Source organism: Paroedura picta, chromosome 3 (genome assembly GCF_049243985.1).
Source record: "Paroedura picta isolate Pp20150507F chromosome 3, Ppicta_v3.0, whole genome shotgun sequence".
Lineage (NCBI taxonomy): Eukaryota > Metazoa > Chordata > Lepidosauria > Squamata > Gekkonidae > Paroedura > Paroedura picta.
The window spans coordinates 26,838,573-26,851,959 of record NC_135371.1 but is presented as its reverse complement, the minus strand read 5'-3'; the positions used below and the strand labels follow the sequence as shown (position 1 = coordinate 26,851,959).

Genomic DNA, 13,387 nt, shown 5'->3' with positions numbered 1-13,387 from the left:
TAATTCAGAGGGCCCAATTACAGCCGTACAGATTAGTAATCCCCTGCATGTTTGTATATTTCTGCACTTTGTCTTATTTATTTTCTTACTGGTACAGAAAAAAAAAACAAGCTTTGGGGCGGCGGGGGGGGGAAGAATGGAAATAGTTTAGAACAGTGGTCCCCAACCCCCAGTCCGGGGACCAGGACTGGTCTGTGGATCAGTCAGTACCGGACCGCGGCTCCTCCTCGTCCTCCCTGACTGCTGCCTTGGGGGCTGCTCTGCCAGCTCACCTTGGCTGGGGCTCCCCCTCGGCATGGCACTGCGCAGCTGCTGCTGGCAGCGCCCCCCAGCGGGCAGCGGGAAGTCAGGGGCGCCGGCGAGAAAGCAAGTGGAGCAGGGGCTTAGGCGGTGATGACATCCCTTGGCAAAAGACTCCCCCCCCCCCCCCCCCTGGCCTCGGTAAAATTGTCAAGCATTGGTCCCCGGTGATAAAAAGGTTGGGGACCACTGGTTTAGAAAGTGTAATGCTGACTCTGGGAAACATAGTTTTCTGAAAGGGGCCTAATGTTATTACACCTTGTTCAGTCTCCTATAGCTTGTCATAGCAGTTGGCAGCCAGTGTGGTAATACGATCTGGTCACCAAGAGGGAAAGGGAGCCATCTCCCGACTTCTTTCTGAGGATTTAAAAGGAGGAGGAAGGCTTTCACTTTGGTCCTGCTTGGCCATTTATTTCTGAACCTGCTCTGGAAGGAGAGTGAGAGTTTTGCTTTTTGTTTTGTTTTTGTTTTGGGTTTTTTTTTTATGGTGTGGGAGAAAAAGAAGAAACCTTTTGCCCTCCTCCTATGCTTACCTGTTCTCCAGAGGTTTTTAAAAAATCAGCAAGACTGGCTCTTCAGATTCCCCCTGCCGACGCACGCAAACATTCCCCTTGCAGAAATTCCCCAGCACCATCCTTTTGCCACAACCAAGATATTGGAGTTGGAGTGATTTCCCCCCTCTCCTCTTAACTACCAACTGGCTTGCAATTCCATCACTCTGAAGAATATTTCATTATTATTTATGTCGTGCCACCAGTGTGCATTTATAGAGGGCACTGAGGCAACTGTTCCTTGAACACTGGAAATCCTACTCAGCCTGCTGCTGGCTCCTGAGATTTAATGATGCCTTCAGGTGAGCAGCCCTGTTGGTCAACAGGAGAAGAGCAAGACTTGAGTCCAGTAGCACCCAGAAGGCAAATAACTTTTCCAGAGTAACAAGCTTTCAAGAGTCAAAGCATAGACTCTTGTAAGCTTATGTCCTGACAATCTTAGAATCATAGAGGTGGAAGGGGCCATACAGGCCATCTAGTCCAACCCCCTGCTCAACGCAGGATCAGCCCAAAGCATCCTATATCTTGCTGGTCTTTAAGCTGCTGCTGGGCTCACTAGGCTTCGGTACCCCCTTGTGAGGTTGTCATTAGAGGCACAATGGTTCAAAAGAAAATGCACTTTCCTTCTCCCCCCCCCCCCCGGTGAAACTAGAGGTTTGACCCGTGACTCTCTGGCTAGCATTCCTTGATGCCAACAGGCTCCTTGAAAAATATTGCTCTTTTGCATGTGAAAGGAAGCCCTGGCAACCAAGGAAGGAAGTGCTGCAGTGCAGGAAATCTTTTGCTGCAACCAAAGAGTAGCACAAAGGGAACAATCCCATAGGACAGTGGTCCCCAACCCCCAGTCCGGAGACCGGTCCCGGTCCGTGGATCAGTCAGTACCAGGCCGCGGTTCATCCTCCTCCTCAGGGGCTGCCCTGCCACTCTGCCGCCAGCTCACCTTTGGTGCTCTCCAGCGGCCGCCATGGCTGGGGCTCCCCCTCATCGTGGCACTGCGCAGCTGCCGATGGCAGCGCCCCCCAGCGGGCAGCGGGAAGTCAGGGAAGCCAGCGGGAAAGCAAGTGGAGCAGGGGTTCAGGCGGTGGCGACATCCCTCGGCAAAAGACTACACCCCCCCCCCGGGCCTCAGTAAAATTGTCAAGTGTTGACTGGTCCCCGGTGATAAAACGGTTGGGGACCACTGTCATAAGATACACATGTAAAGTTTCAAGATGCCAAATTATTTTTCCAGTACCATTTTATCCACTTGCACAAAATTATTGAACATATATGTAGCCTTGCAGTAACGAGTAATGATCATTATTTTTTTCCCCATCCACAAACCAGGGAAGAGGAAAGCAATGCCAAAGGAGGAGTATGGAAAATGAAGGTCCCTAAAGACAGTACGGTATGCTGTACTTCTAATCAGATTCTGTTGTGTGGAGGGGCGTATGTTGACTTCTTTATGCGTACACACAGTGTTAGCCACGTGACCCGATATAGCTGTCTGTCTACCTTCCAGAAGGATAGTTGGATCCCAAGTGTTTCTTGGGGAAGCAAAAGGCACTTTTACAACAGCATAGATTCAAATGGGTAGCCGTGTTGGTCTGAAGTAGCACAATAAAATCAGAGTCCAATAGTACCTTTAAGACCAACAAAGATTTATTCAAGGAATAAATATATTCCCACTGTCATGTACGGAGTTCTTAGTCCGAGGAAGAGTGCTTGCACTAGAAAGCTCATGCCTTGAATAAATCTTTGTTGGTCTTAAAGGTGCCACTGGACTCTGATTTTATTGTTTTGCAACAGCAGTAAGCCCTGTCTCATTGCCAAAGATCTTCCAATCCTCAGGAGCAGTTTTGAGGGTGGTGGGGCAGCTCCAAAATCAGGAAGAGGTGGGAAAGATCCATTATTACTGCAATTAACGTGACGTTTATAATGGAAAATACACTATAATAGCTCAGTGTTCATTAACGCAGTCAAAGTATTGCAGGGCAGGCTGCATGCCTAATCTTGAATGTTACAAAATCTAAACATGATTTGTTTCGTTAGTCCGCAGTCTGGAAAGAGTTATTGTTAGCAACTATTGGGGAACAGTTTGCAGACCGCTGTGCAGGAGGTAAGAAATGTTTTCCCTCGTTTGTTTTTATTTTGCGCCGTGCATCATTAAGAACAAAAAGAGTAAAAAAGAGGAGAGACACCTCTGCAAGTAAATGTATCAGGCACCACAAAAAGAACAATTGTACCTCACTGTGTAAAAACAACATTTTGCCAAGTACCATCATCAAATAGATTCAGGTGGATAGCTGTGTTGATCTGAAGCAACAGAACACAGTTTGAGTCCAGTGGCATCTTTAAGACCAACAAAGTTTAAATTCAAGGTACAAGCTTTTGTGTGCATGCACACTTCTTCAGGGACCTGAAGACATCTAAAGAAGTGTGCATTCACTTGAAAGCTTATGCCTTGAATAAAACTTTATTGATCTTAAAGGTGCCAAAAGTTTGTTCTGCCATCTACTCAAAGTTTGTTCTACCATCATCAAATGCAAATCAAAATGCTTAGGCACCCTTTTGTCCAAGTGAAATGTCATTTATCCATGTGTCAAAATGTTTTTGATTTGTGCAATAGAGCATTATATACGTTGATGTTTTTAAGTTTTATATGTGTATATGTATTTAATAAATATTTGTATTTGATCAATTCCTCTGGAGACGATGGCAGCTTTGGAAGGTGGAGTCTGTGGTATCTGAGCTTAGAATCATAGAATCATAGAATCATAGAGTTGGAAGGGGCCATACAGGCCATCTAGTCCAACCCCCTGCTCAACGCAGGATTAGCCCTAAGCATCCTAAAGCATCCAAGAAAAGTGTGTATCCAACCTTTGCTTGAAGACTTCCAGTGAGGGGGCGCTCACCACCTCCTTAGGCAGCCTATTCCACTGCTGAACTACTCTGACTGTGAAAAACTTTTTCCTGATATCTAGCCTATATCGTTGTACTTGAAGTTTAAACCCATTACTGCGTGTCCTCTCCTCTGCAGCCAGCAGAAACAGCATCCTGCCCTCCTCCAAGTGACAACCTTTCAAATACTTAAAGAGGGCTATCATGTCCCCTCTCAATCTCCTTTTCTCCAGGCTGAACATTCCCAAGTCCCTCAACCTATCTTCATAGGGCTTGGTCCCTTGGCCCCAGATCATCTTCGTCGCTCTCCTCTGTACCCTTTCAATTTTATCTACGTCCTTCTTGAAGTGAGGCCTCCAGAACTGCACACAGTACTCCAGGTGTGGTCTGACCAGTGCCGTATACAATGGGACTATGACATCTTGTGATTTTGATGTGATGCCTCTGTTGATACAGCCCAAAATGGCATTTGCCTTTTTTACCGCTGCATCACACTGCCTGCTCATGTTTAGTTTACAATCCACAAGTACCCCAAGGTCTCGTTCACACACAGTGCTACCTAGAAGCGTATCCCCCATCCAGTAGGCATGCTTTTCATTTTTCTGACCCAGATGCAGAACTTTACACTTATCTTTATTAAATTGCATCTTGTTCTCATTTGCCCATTTTTCCATTGTGTTCAGATCTCGTTGAACTCTGTCTCTATCTTCCGGAGTATTTGCCAGTCCTCCCAATTTGGTGTCATCTGCAAACTTGATGAGTAGTCCCTCCACCCCCTCATCTAGATCATTAATAAATATGTTAAAAAGTACCGGGCCGAGCACCGAGCCCTGAGGTACCCCGCTACTCACCTCTCTCCAGTCTGATGAAACACCATTGACAACAACTCTTTGAGTGCGGTTCTCTAACCAACTCCCTATCCACCTAACTATCTGAAAATCCAGATTGCAGTCCTTCAACTTATCCATCAGAACATCATGGGGAACCTTGTCAAAAGCTTTACTAAAATCCAAGTAAACGACATCAACCGAATTTCCTCGATCCAGCAAACCTGTTACTTGATCAAAAAAGGAAACTAGGTTGGTCTGGCAGGACCTGTTGGAGACAAATCCATGCTGACTTCCTTGGATCACCAAATTATCCACCAGATGTTTGCAGATCACTCCCTTTAATATCTGTTCCATTATCTTCCCCACAACGGAGGTCAGACTCACTGGTCTGTAGTTTCCCGGGTCATCCTTCCTCCCTTTTTTGAAGATCGGAATAACGTTTGCTCTTTTCCAGTCCTCCGGGACATCTCCAGTCCTTAAAGAGGTTCCGAAGATGATGGACAAGGGCTGTGCAAGTTCTCTGGAAAGTTCTTTGAGTACTCTCGGGTGCATTTCATCTGGACCAGGGGATTTGAACTCATCCAGTGCAGCTAAATGCCTCTCGACAACCTCTCTATCCATGTTAACCTGCCACCCAGACACTATCCTTTGGCTACAGCCATCTCTAGATGTGCCTAAACACTTTGACCTGTGGGAAAAAACAGATGTAAAATAGGCACTAAGCCTTTCTGCTTTCTCTGCATCTTTCGTTAGAGTTTGTCCATCCGCACCCAACAGCGGGCCTATTGCCTCCTTTACTTTACGTTTGCTCCTCACGTAACTGAAAAATCTTTTCTTGTTACAGTGGGCTTCCCTGGCCAATCTTAGCTCACTCTCAGATTTGGCCTTTCTGATGATTGATCTACAGTGCCTAGTAACCTGTAGGTACTCTTCTTTAGAGCTCTGTCCTTCCCTCCATTTCCTGAACATTTTCCTTTTCTTTCTTAGTTCCTCTTGAAGTTCTCTGTTCATCCAAATAGGCTTCTTAGAGCTCCTGCAGTGTTTTCGTATTTCTGGAATAGTCATTGATTGAGCATGCAATAGCTCTTGTTTGAGTAGCGCCCACCCTTCACATGCTCCCTTCCCTTCCAGCATTCTCGTCCATGGTATGACACTCATCATGTCTCTGAGTTTATTAAAGTTTGCCCTACGAAAATCCAACATCCGCGTCTGGCTACAAGCTTCCTTGGCTCCCCATCTCAAAAGGAATTCTATGAGGACATGGTCACTTCCCCCTAGGGTCCCCACCTCCTTCACCTCATCCACCAACTCTTGCCTGTTGGTCAGTATTAAGTCCAGTATGGCTGAACCTCTTGTGGGTTCATCTACCATTTGATAAATGAAATTGTCAGCCAGGCAGGTCAGAAACTTGCATGACTGAGGACGCTTCGCAGAGTTTGTTTCCCAGCACACATCTGGGAAATTGAAGTCACCCATGATGACAAGGTCCTGCCGTTTGGATATTTTCTCAAGCTGCTCACAAAGTGCAGCATCCACATCCTCTCGTTGGTCAGGCGGTCGGTAGCAGACACCAACCACCACACTGTTTGTTTTCCCCTTGCTTATTTTCACCCAGATGCTTTCCACTGTAGATATGCTCTCCTTCACTAGAATTTCCTGACAGGTAAGCCCTTTCTTCACATACAGTGCCACTCCTCCACCTCTTCGATCTATTCTGTTTTTTCTGAACAGTTCATATCCATCCACCATTACATTCCAGTCATGAGAATCAGTCCACCAAGTTTCTGTGATGCCTACTAGATCATACCTTTTCATCAGCATGAGAAGTTCCAGCTCTTCCTTTTTATTGCCCATGCTTCGGGCGTTAGTATAAAGACATCTGAATCCTTTTACTTTTGGTTCCCTATGAGCTGGCCTTGCCGGTTGGGCTGCCTCCGATAGTTTTCCTTCCATACACTCCCTATGTTGATCGTCTCCTTCCCCTAGTGGCTTTAGTTTAAAGCTCTCCTGATGAATCTCCCCAGGTTCCTGCCAAACACATTCTTCCCCAGTTTCGATAAGTGCAGTCCATCATGTGCTAGTAGGCCTTCCTCAAGAAAGCCTATCCCATGGTCCCAGAAACCAAATCTCTCCTGCCGGCACCAACTACGCAGCCAGTGATTCACCTCCATTATCTTCCTCTCCCGACGCATTCCTCTTCCCTTGACAGGCAAGATTGAAGAGAATACCACTTGTGCCCCCATTTGCTTGAGCTTCCTCCCCAGATCTTGATAGTCCTTTTTAATAGGAGCGATGGTATTCAGGGACATGTCATTCGTTCCCACATGGACCATCACAAATGGGTAGCGATCCGTAGATTTGAGGAGTTTGGGCAGCCTTTCTGAAACATCTTTAATTTTCGCCCCTGGCAAGCAACACACCTCTCGGGTTAGGGGGTCGGGCCCAGCCACATGGCGATCCATTCCTCTTAGCAGGGAGTCTCCAATTACCAGTACTCTCCTTTTTTTTTTCTTCTCAACTCCATTTCCTTCTGTCCCCATGGCCTCTTCCCTTTGTCTTAGAGTTTGTTTTGGGACCTCTTCCCTTGTTGACCCTTGCACCTCCTCTGCAAGGGCCTGAAATCTATTCTGGAGCACCAAAGGCCCCAAGAACTGTCTCGCCCTTCGCCGTTCAGTCTTTTTCCGAACTGCCTGCAGAGGCTCCCTATTGTGGTCAACCTCCTTGTCCTCTTCAGGACTGGTTGTATTCTCTTTATTCTCTTTATTCCATGTTGCAGAGCTCTGGACTACGAACTCCTCCCCTTTCTTACTTTGGGTCAGAGTAATAATTCTGTTTTCTAGTGCCCTAATCTTTTCCTCCAAAAGTCTTACCAGCTTACACTTGGGGCAGCTGTAGTCCATCTTGTCTTCTGGGAGGAAGGCAATCATGTCACACTCACTGCAGATGATGGGATGAGTGTCCTGGAGGTCCATTGTAATGTCTAGGCAGTGGAAGTACTAGGGAAATATAATCTACTGATATAATCTACTGATTCTAATTGCTCAGCCAAGAACCACAGGCCAAGAGCCCTTTGTCTCTCGCCCTTCGGCTTGCGCCAAAGGCTCGCGCCTCTGGTGAGGAGTAGCCCTTTTTAAGCCTCCCAACAATTACCCAGCAATCACCTCACCCAGGCAGAACAAAAGCCTCACCTGGTCAGCAGCAACTCTCCCCAGTAGCTCTCTCCAGGTGCTCTCAGTTGTCTGAGCTCTGCCTCTGGTGAGGAGCAGCCCTTTTTAAGCCTCCCAACAATTACCCAGCAATCACCTCACCCAGGCAGAACAATAGCCTCACCTGGTCAGCAGCAACTCTCCCCAGTAGCTCTCTCCACGTGCTCTCAGTTGTCTGAGCTCTGCCTCTGGTGAGGAGTAGCCCTTTTTAAGCCTCCCAACAATTACCCAGCAATCACCTCACCCAGGCAGAACAAAAGCCTCACCTGGTCAGCAGCAACTCTCCCCAGTAGCTCTCTCCAGGTGCTCTCAGTTGTCTGAGCTCTCAAGCTTCCTCTCCTCCCCAAAGTGTCTTCCACAGACACCACCCGAAAATCTCCCAGAATCTTCCAAATCTTCCAAACTGAAACTAGCAGGGGTAGTCAACCTAAGGCAGGGGTAGTCAACCTGTGGTCCTCCAGATTTTCATGCACTACAGTTCCCATGAGCCTCTGCCAGAAAATGCTGGCAGGGGCTCATGGGAATTGTAGTCCATGAACATCTGGAGGACCACAGGTTGACTACCCATGATGTAAGGCATCTTCAATTAAAAGGATCAGGTGGTAGGTAAAACCCTGGAGAGTCACTGCCCCACAAAGTATGATCTCCATAGACCGATGACCTGACTATTTATTATTTGCTAGCATTAGAAAGAAGAAGCTAGATGCTCCCTAAATGCTCCTTGTGTAAAATTCTGTACATATACCTAGTCAAAGGCCAACTCTGTATCAAACAGAAATCAGTGCCCTTTGCACTTGGCACCTATATGTATGAATAGAGTGGCAAACATTCACACTGCTGTTGTTTTCAGTGTGCTAATTAGAAAAGTCCTGTGGAACCAGAGATCAATGTTCTCCCAGGTCTTCGCCCTTCTGACAAACATCAAGCTGGCTTTGAACAAACAATAATAAAAGCCCAGTCTCATAAGATATTGGAAAACAGATCTCCATATGAACTGTTGCCCTTGCTGTCGAAAATAATTCTGTCAGAAATAAGGCTTCACGGTAAAAAAAATTTACAGCAGCATCTAAAATACCTGCATTAACTTTCTTTCAACAAAACCCATCAGTTTGATATTCTTCCGTTTGGGGGCAGAACCTTCCAATCTGGTTTCTAACTTAAGGACACCTTTTTAAAAACAACGGTACTCTTTTTCTCTTGACAGGTGATGAAGTAATAGGGGTTAGCGTCAGCGTTCGTGACCGGGAAGATGTCGTTCAAGTGTGGAATGTCAATGCCTCATTAGCAAGCGAAGCCACCGTTTTAGAAAAGATCTATGAACTTCTGCCACACACATCTTTTAAGGCTGTTTTTTATAAACGTAAGTAGTATCCACACACTGGGCAAGCGGAGTCTGCTATCTGTACAGTTTTGCCGTCGGTTTAATGCTGAAATCACTTTTGTCTTTCAGCTCACAAAGAGCATCATGCTTTTGAAGGCGGGCGTGGAAGACATTAACAGTACTGAACTCATGTTGTAATAATTATTTTTGTGAAGATCATCGCAGTGGGAAGATGGACAGTACATTTTGCAAAAGCATCACGATCCCCCCCCCCTGGTTATTTTAAGCCTCTTTCTATTCACATGCAATCACTGGTGCTCAAAAGGAAAGAGAATGGCTGCCTCAGTTGCTGGTCAGGATGTCTCTTTGGACTTCACAACGAAAGAAAAATCACTGTTCAAATTACCTTAGTGCATTTTTTTTTAGATAGAAGATTTTCTCGTTTTTAATTAGCTTTACCATACTCAGTTTTTAAATGCAAAGATGCACAAGCATGGGACGCTGCTTTTCTTAGACTTGCTGTACTTAGTGAACCACGTTTTTTGTTGTTGTTGTTTTTTTGGTAAGCCTTATTACGAGACATTCCTGTCATGTCAAAACCTACTCACAGATTGTCCCGAGAGAGATGTGAAATTTGCACTGTTAACTTCTAATACAGAATGGGAGAAATCCAACAAGAAGTGTGCATTGGATGTGAATGGAGGTTGCACAGCAGCTGTGCTGAGCGCATGAATTTCAGGGTCGTCTGGTTATGCACTGATGATAACCATGCTGCAAAATAATATAAATAATAAATAATAATCACTGAATGGAGATAGAGAGGCTATAGACAGAGATCAGGTTTCTGCTGTAACTTAATTTTAAATATGTGTGTGTGGAGGGGAAGAAACCCTTGAATAATCCTTGGGCTGGTCAGAGCCTGATGGCAGACTCCGTGGGAACACTTGGCACCACCAGCAGATCAAGTGAAGGTGGTGTGACCGTGATTTGCTTCCCCCATGACTGATCATGGCAGCACTCTTTCGCTCACGGCCCTTCTCTTGCTTGCAGCACGAGGGAGTACGGTCAAGCGCGGAGTAGCACGTCTGTTCACCGGCATTTCCTTCTAGTGGCTTCAGCACAACACCCCTTAAGCCAGATGAATAGCCTTTCAGTAGGAAATGTTTCTGTTTTAAAGGTGGGTAATTTTGCACTATGTACGCTCTCTCTCTCTTTGAAAAAGAACACACCACTGTGTGTTTGGTGAAAATAGGAAGCTTCACGATCCGATCTTTGCATACTTTTGCAAAACAGACCTTCATCTCCCTCCCCCCCCCCCTCCAACCCTCCCTCCTGTCCAGTTTTCACGTCAGCTGTGTTCTGCACCCGTTTAAGGTCAGTATCAAATCCATAGTCATTTTGTTGTAAACATAACCAGCTCAACTGGACCTCGTAGCCAGCTATGATGGCGCCTTATGTTTCCCTCCCCCCCCCCCCCCCATATAGAGAAATGAGTCAGTTACATTTTGCTGCATGAATGTGGAAGTTTCATCATTAGCTTTTGTGTGTGGTCTTCTTCCCCTTTCCCCTCGTATTAATTACTGGAGCTTTCAATATGTTTTCATTACAGCACCAAAGATTTATTTAGTTTCTCAAGAAGATGCTGTCGCGAGGGAGGGGAGACACATCCTTAGAGGGCAGCATTAGTGGATTAGCATTCGTTTTGGGAAATGGTTCCGACTGTATGGATAGCAATCCATCTGGTCATATGAGAGGCGGCCATTGGGATTGAATACATTTATAAAGAAATTGATTTCCCCCTTTTTAATTTTTGTACTAGTTCATCTGTATTTATGAATCAAACTTGTGCATTTAACAAGCATTATTAAACAACTGTTTTATAAACTCATCTATCGTTGCATTGAACACTGAGTTTCCTTTGTCAGAAAACTGAACGTTCAGGTGAAAGGTGTTTTCTGGGTCCCGGTCATGCCGTGCGTTAACGTAATAAGACATTGAGTGCATTATGGACATTTTTGCCCCTAAACATACTGTAATAACACAGCATATCTAGAATCATAGAGTTGTGAGGGAACTTGGGGTCATCTAGTCCAACCCCTGCACAATTCAGGAACTCATAATTACGTGCCCACCCACGGTGACCCCAATTTCATGCCCAAGTGATCCCCCTCCACAAAAATCTGCAGAATCTAGCCTGGCCTGGAGGAAATTCACCTACCATCCCACAGCAGCAATTAGCAATTCCCTGGCTATGCAAGGAAGGGCCACAGGACACAAACACTGGCACATCCCTTCCTGCCCACCCACTCACAGTCTGCCTAAGTTCATAAAATCTAGTTTGGAGAATCTGTGCTGAAGCAGCAAATAAGAGAAAGAATTGCAATATTGATTACATTGTTTGGTGTTTTGAATGCAGATACAGACATAGGATAATTTCGATGGCTTTTTCAAATAAGACAGTAACCAGGCCCTTGGCCCCTTTTTACAATATTAAATGCCATTAATTGTGTGAGAAAAGGTTGAAATTTTGAATCCTGTAAGTACTATATTGGGAAGGGATCTGCATCAGGACTCCTACAGGGGATTAGTTGAAATTCTCAAGTTGTAACCAGTTTATTAGCATAGTGCAATCTCCTTGGTAAGAGACATCTCCCGGTCCCTAGTTTTGGCAACTCACAGAGAGGCGGACACAAATCACTAACTTTTAAAGATTCCCCCCTCCCCTTTCCATCCTTGCTTTAATTCATCTGCAGTCGAGAAGAATCAGGATATCATAGCAACTTTTAGAAATATTTGATTTATGGTCAGTCCTCTTTTTCTTGCTCTGAAGGAAGTCCCATGGAAATCAGCAGGAAGATGTCTAAATAGATGTGATTTGGATTGTTGGTGTTAGAAGAAGAGCTGCTTTTTTTGTACCCCACTTTTTACTACCCGAAGGAGTCTCAAAGTAGCTTATAATCACCTTCCCTTCCTCTCTGAGGGAGATGAGTCTTGAGAGAGAACTGGGACTGGCCCAAGGCTGCATGTGGAGGAGTGGGAAATCAAACCCAGTTCTTCAGATTACAGGTCGCTGCTCTGAGTCACTACACCATGCTGGCTCTCAGTTTAATACATTTATAAAGAAACCTGTTTCCCTTTTAAAATTTGTGCACTAGTTCATTTGTATGAATTAAACTTCTGCACTTAATAAGCATTATTAAACAACTGTTTTATAAACAGTGCACTTAAAAATTCAGTCTTCTGCCTCAACACTTCCACAGGACAACTCTGAAACTCTCGTTGGTCTCTAAGGTGCCCCTGGACTCCAGTCTAACTGTTCCACTACACAAGGGGCTTCTGCATCAGACTGTTTTCATACCAGCAACTGTTGCCCTTGCCCTGGGCACAAAGAGAGCTTTCCCTCCCTCATATTGCTTCTTCCCAATGAGTTGGGTCTCTGCAGTAACACAGAGGGTTCCAGAGGTCCCCCGACAACAGCATTATGGGTAACACAATGCCTTTTAATTTTAAATTCCCTTTAATAAGGATGAAAGCCCTGTCCACTGGGGTATCATAATTAAGAGGCTTCTGCGGCAGTAATTAAGCATAATTTTGCAGCACGCAGTTCATTTGAAGAAACATTTGAATTAGGCTATAGAGAAAGGTCACATTTCTCATAACCGGAGTGTCCCTTTGCCCCCCCCCCCGTCCCCCACAGTGTGTGTAGTTTCTTTCCCCCGTTTTATTTGTTTGATATTTGCTTCCTGAATTGAAATTACTACTACCAACTGCATTGACAGTTTATGGTTTTATGCATTCCTCAATTTTAATATTATTTCATTGGCCATTTTGAATAGCTCACATCTTGGAATTTGTGGGGACTTTTCTTGACTCAGTCCAGGTTTTCCAAGCCATGAAGCTGCTGTAGGTGAATACCAAGCAACTTTCAGGAAATTAAACATTGTTACGAAAACATCAATTAATGTGACATTCACGGGGCATTCTTCAAAAAGAGAAGTTCTAGGAATTCCCAAGGTTTTGCTAACAAGCAGCAAACTACTAAGAGGTTACCATAGCCATTGTTGTGGATACTGTTCTTGAAGACACCAGTAGTGCCTGGCTGTATGCTTTAGTATTCTTCCCTTACTAATAGAACTGGATTATTGTAGTGCTTGGATATTGAACTATCCCCAACAAATATTACTGAGAACAGTTACTCATCTTCGGTCTTCTGTGCAGTCCCGGGTCAGCCACCAGAAAATTCCTTCCCAGCTTTTCCATCCATCTATATAAAAAACTGAAGGGGGAGCCTCTCCACTT

At 45.1% G+C, this 13,387-nt stretch overlaps 1 protein-coding gene across 1 annotated transcript in view; it reads left to right on the top strand.

The window, feature by feature from the left end:
- Window positions 1-10,976, top strand: part of EIF4E3 (eukaryotic translation initiation factor 4E family member 3) — a 35,989-nt gene extending 25,013 nt beyond the window's left edge. The window contains exons 4-7 of the mRNA XM_077325182.1: window positions 2,178-2,238; window positions 2,883-2,949; window positions 8,972-9,127; window positions 9,218-10,976. Coding sequence (XP_077181297.1) covers window positions 2,178-2,238; window positions 2,883-2,949; window positions 8,972-9,127; window positions 9,218-9,264 — 331 coding nt within the window. The 3' untranslated portion in view covers window positions 9,265-10,976. The remainder of the gene's footprint in view (window positions 1-2,177; window positions 2,239-2,882; window positions 2,950-8,971; window positions 9,128-9,217) is intronic.
- The last annotated feature ends 2,411 nt before the right edge of the window (window positions 10,977-13,387 follow it).